Source organism: Aulonocara stuartgranti (assembly GCF_965226115.1).
Source record: "Aulonocara stuartgranti genome assembly, chromosome: 14".
Lineage (NCBI taxonomy): Eukaryota > Metazoa > Chordata > Actinopteri > Cichliformes > Cichlidae > Aulonocara > Aulonocara stuartgranti.
Genome location: NC_138950.1, coordinates 9,807,671 through 9,812,937, shown reverse-complemented (window position 1 = coordinate 9,812,937; position 5,267 = coordinate 9,807,671). Strand labels below are relative to the sequence as shown.

General features: G+C 38.6%; 1 protein-coding gene across 1 annotated transcript; it reads left to right on the top strand.

Annotated features, from left to right (window-relative positions):
- Window positions 1-246: 246 nt before the first annotated feature.
- Window positions 247-1,218, top strand: LOC309688419 (olfactory receptor 1500-like; the record flags this gene model as incomplete). The annotated part of the gene is made up of 1 exon (XM_082504134.1): window positions 247-1,218. One exon carries the CDS (start codon window positions 247-249, stop codon window positions 1,216-1,218), a length of 972 nt encoding a protein of 323 aa, XP_082360260.1.
- Window positions 1,219-5,267: the final 4,049 nt, after the last annotated feature.

Below are 5,267 nucleotides of genomic sequence, written 5' to 3'. Positions count from 1 at the left end.
AGACTCTGTTGGAAACATTTACAATATAAAACCATCAACACTGTTTTGGAAAGTGGGTTATGTTCTTGCATAGTTAGAGCTAAAGAGCTGAGGTGTATTGATATGAATAGAGCGAATTAATCATTATTATAATAGAGTATCTAATCCAAACATTTGTATCATTTTTGTCATAGGACTAAAATGTGGTTTGTTTAATTTTACCTTTGGTTTATGATTATTTCTTTGTGTATGCATAAGTGATAATCAATGAAATACACTAATATTACCACTATAAAAGAGTTCATTATTATTGGATTTCCTGGACTTCCTCCTGAATATTATGGTCCAGTGTCTGTTCTTCTTCTTCTTGTTTTCCTTGCTATTGTAATTGGAAATGGTTTCACTATAGCTGTTATCATTTTTGAGCGGACTCTGCACAAACCAATATATGTGATCTTTTCTAACCTTGCAATGACAGACATCTGCTTTGGCGTGGTGACTCTTCCAAAAATCATTGCCAGATACTGGTGGAATGACATGATCACTTCTTTTGGAGCTTGTTTTACACAGATGTATTTTGTTCATTCTTTGGGAGCTATTCAGTCTTTAAACTTGCTGATGATGGCTTTGGATCGTTTTGTTGCCATATGGTTTCCATTCAAATATCCCATTTTATTTACAAACAAAGCAGTGGCTATTGCTTGCACCATGTGCTGGGTTTTAACATTTATACGTTTGCTGGGAATTGTGCTTCTTACCTTAACTTTACCTTACTGTGACCAGAATATTATCATGCAGTGTTACTGTGATCTCATATCAATAACAAGGCTGAGTTGTAGTGATGAGCGGGACTATGTGAACAGTGTTGCACTTGCTAATGCAATGTTCACTCTCCTGGTTCCTTTAACATTCATAATTTTATCCTATTTTTCTGTCATCATAGCTGTTCTGAGGATGTCTCAAACTGAGAGACGTCACAAAGTGCTGTCCACTTGTGCCCCTCAGCTCTTTATTACCAGCCTTTTCTATGTGCCAAGATGCTTTGTTTATATTGCTACTGGTGTGGGATTCAATTTTAATCTTGTTATTCGGATTATTATTACAATGATGTACAGCCTCATACCTGCTGCTGTTAATCCAATCATATACTGTTTCAAGACTAAAGAAATAAAAAATGTTTTGATGCGGAGATTTAAAAAAGGAAAAGTGAGCACTGGATTAAAAACTGAATGCAAATAAATTGTTAATATTTTCCTGCTTCAACAAAACAAATATGTTTTTTGTATTATTTTATTTTATTTAAGAATTTTATTTAGGAATACTAACAACTGATAACGATGCTCATAAGTTATTAATTGCAATTGCATTCATTGCATTATATGTAAGTTGTCAAATGAAATATTTGGGTCTTTATTAATATATATCATTTTAAAATGTGTTTTTATGTCAAATGTTTAGTTTAATAATATTTTTAGAAAGGTTTTTGATACTCAAATTAACTTACAGAATGAAACAGAGAAACATTAACTGCTGACATGTCTTAATGTGATAACTTTATCAAGTCTTCTTCTGATATCAATTTTTTTGCATCTTTTTAAAACTGAATTTTTCGCTTCTCCGCACTTAAACTGCATTAATCCTTATATGAGTAATATGATGATCGTTCATTTTTAAAGGTTTGTCACACTTAAATTCTTCATCTCACCAAAACCTTTAAATATTAGACAAAGAAAACACAAGTTAACACAAAATGCAGTTTCTAAACCAAGGCGTTTATTATCAGGGGGGAAAACATCCTGACCTGAATTCTATTGAGATTGTGTGGCATGACAATGTTTTATGCTTGAAAACCCTCTCTAACCCTCTAGAAATCTGCGCAGATGAGTAGGCCAAAATTCTTCTACAGTGCTGTAAAAGACTCATAACCAGTTATCGCAAATGTTTGATTGCAGTTGTTGCTGCTAAGGGTTTCCCAACCAGTTAGTAGGTGTAATCACTTTTTCACACAGGGTCATGTGGTTAATATTTTATTTTTTTGCCTTATTGATAAATACCTTCATTTAGAAACTTCATTTTATGTTTTTTATGTTTACCTTTGTTTTTGTTTAATATTTAAATTTGTTTGATGATCTGAAACATTTAAGCGTGACAAACAAAAAAATAAAGACTTTTTCACACCATTGTAGTTCTTTTGAAAATGGTTTGAAAGGTAGGTCTCTTGTTGCCTTAAGTTCCAAACTGAAACTAATCAAACATCATATATTTATCATTCTTGTCTGGGATAACAAAAATTGTCCATACTCATTCTCAAACTTTGACACATTTCATAACATGTTAACTCTATGTGCTTTTCACAGAAGACAAAAACATAGAAAACATGTAGTTTTACGATGCCTTGAAGCTAGAAAAACTGCGAAATGAAACAAAACAAAACAACAACACCTACAAAGTATAAGCCTGTGTGAATAAAAAGATTTTGAGTCTGTTTTTGAATCCATGTAGGGGCCTCTTGTTTCAAGGAATGGGACCACAATAACTGAAAGCATCATTAGCACACTTTGATCTAATTCTGGAAATAGTTATAAGATGTGCAGCTGATGAACTGAAAAATCTGACTAGATTGCAATTAGTGGGCAATTCAGATATATATTGGCTTGAACTATCTATCCATCCATCCACTTCTGCTTATCCTTGGCCGGTTTGAGGGAGCAGGAGCCTAAGCAGAGAAGTCCAGACCTCCCTCTCCCCGACCACTTCATCCGGCTTGTCAGGGGGAACACAAGGGTGTTCCCAGGCCAGCCGAGAGATATAATCTCTCCAGTATGTCCTGGGTCTGCCCCAGGGCCTCCCCCCGGTGGGAAATGCCCAGAACACCTCACCCAGGAGGTGCCCAGGAGGCATCCTTGTGAAATGCCAAACCACCTCAACTTGTTCCTGTCAATGTGGAAGAGTAGCAGCTCTACTCTGAGCCCCTCCCAAATGACTGAACTCCTCACCCTATTTCTAAGGGAGAAGCCAGCCACCCTCCGAAGGAAGCTAATTTCTGCCGCTTGTATCCACGGTCTCGTTCTTTCTGTCACTACCCACAGCTTGCAACCATAGGTGAGGGTAGAGGCGTGGATCGACTAGGACATTGAGAGCTTCGATTTTTACACTCGACTCTCTCTTCACTACAACGGACCAGTACATCATCTTCATCACTGCATCAGTGCAGCTGCACCACCAATCCGCTTTTTGATCTCCTGCTCCTTTCTCCCAGCACTTCTGAACGAGACCCAGAGACACTTAAACTCCTCCACTTGGGACAGGAACTTGTCTCTGACCCAGAGTGGGCACTTCAAGCTTTTCCGGCTGAGGACCATGGCCTCAGATTTGCAGGTGCTGATTCTCATTTCCACTGTTTCACATTTGGCTGCGAACCATTTCAGTGCAAGCTGGAGGCCATCACCTGATGAAGCCAACAGAACCACATCATCTGCGAAAGCAGAGGTAAGATTCTGACACCACTCAAGTGGAATCCTTAATCCACTCAGTTATACCTAGAAATTTTGTCCATAAAAATTCTGAACAGAATCGATGACAAAGAGCAACCCTGGCAGACTCTAACACCCACTGGAAACGAGTACGACTTTTTGCTGGCTATGTAGAACAAGCTCTTGCAACGGTTGTTTAAGGATTGAATGGCCCAAAAATTTAAAACATCCTGTCTCAGAGTGATGCTGAAAAACTAGTTCATGCATTTATTACTTCTAGGCTGGACTACTGTAATTCATTGTTACCAGGAAGTCCTAAAAACTACCTGAAAAGCCTTCAATTAATCCAAAATGCTGCAGCAAGAGTATAGGGGCTAGTACCATATCACCCCATTAGATCACTTCGCTCTCGCACTGCAGGCTTACTTGTTGTTCCTAGAGTATTTAAAAGTAGAATGGGAGGGAGAGCCTTCAGTTTTCAGGCCCCTCTTCTATTGAACCAGCTTCCAGTTTGGATTTGAGAGACAGACAGTATTTCTACTTTTAAGATTAGGCTTAAAACTTTCCTTTTTTGCTAAATCATATAGTTAGGGCTGGACCAGGTGACCCTGAACCCTCCCTTAGTTATGCTGCAATAGGCATAGGCTGCTGGGGGATTCCCATGATGCATTGAGTTTTTCCTTTTCACTCACCTTTCTCACTCACTATATGTTAATAGACCGCTCTGCATTAGATCGTACTTGTTATTAATCTCTGGGCATCTCTGGGTCGCCTGGGCGAGGGTGTATGATGTTGTGAGACCCAAAACACCTGATGACCCCAGGATACATCACTGAAGATGACCCTAGTTTTGCCAGAGGTTTCTTCCTGTTTAAAGGGAGTTTTTTCTTCCCACTGTCAGTGGTATGCTTGCTCATAGGGGCTCATTTGATTGTTGGGTTTTTCTTTGTATGTAAGTAAGTAAGTAAAATCTTATTTATATGGCACATTTCTACATAAAAAATCACAAAGTGCTTCACAAGGTATAAAACAAAAACAGACAAAAGTTAACAAAATGCAATTCTAAAAAGATGTGTTTTTAGTTGTTTTTTAAAAGTGATCACTGAGTCCGCAGATCTTAAGTTCTGAGGAAGAGAGTTCCACAGTCTGGCGGCCACAGTGGCAAAAGCTCTGTCTCCCTTGGTTTTCAGCCTTGTATGCTGAATAACAAGTAGGCCCTGATCACAAGACCTCAGGGACCTACTAGGGACATAGGGCTGTAAAAGTTCAATGATGTAGGCTGGTGCTTGTCCTTGAAGAGCTTTAAATGTCAGAACCAGTATCTTAAAATGGACTCTGAATTCAACAGGGAGCCAGTGCAGCTGTATAAGCAATGATGTTACATGAGAGTACTTAGATGTTTTTGTCAGAAGCCTTGCTGCAGCATTTTGGACAATCTGCAGACACTCCAGGGAGTTTTTGTTATACGTGTAAACAGTGAATTACAGTAAGGCAAGGCAAGGCAAGGCAAATTTATTTGTATAGCACAATTCAACAACAAGGTGATTCAAAGTGCTTTACAGAGACATTAGAAACAAAAGCAAATAAAAAGCATGATTTAAGATTGATTAAAACAAGCAAACAAACAAACTAACTAAACACACACATTTCACACCTGTTCGCGCGATCTGAACCCTTATCGTAAGGGGAGCTACCAGTCCTTCTGTGGACGAGCTACTTTCTATTTTAAATTCCCTGAATTTAAAATACTCTCTAGACCCAGTCTAGACCCAGATGGGGAGCTACCCAGAGCTCTAATCCCACACCTGTTCGCGC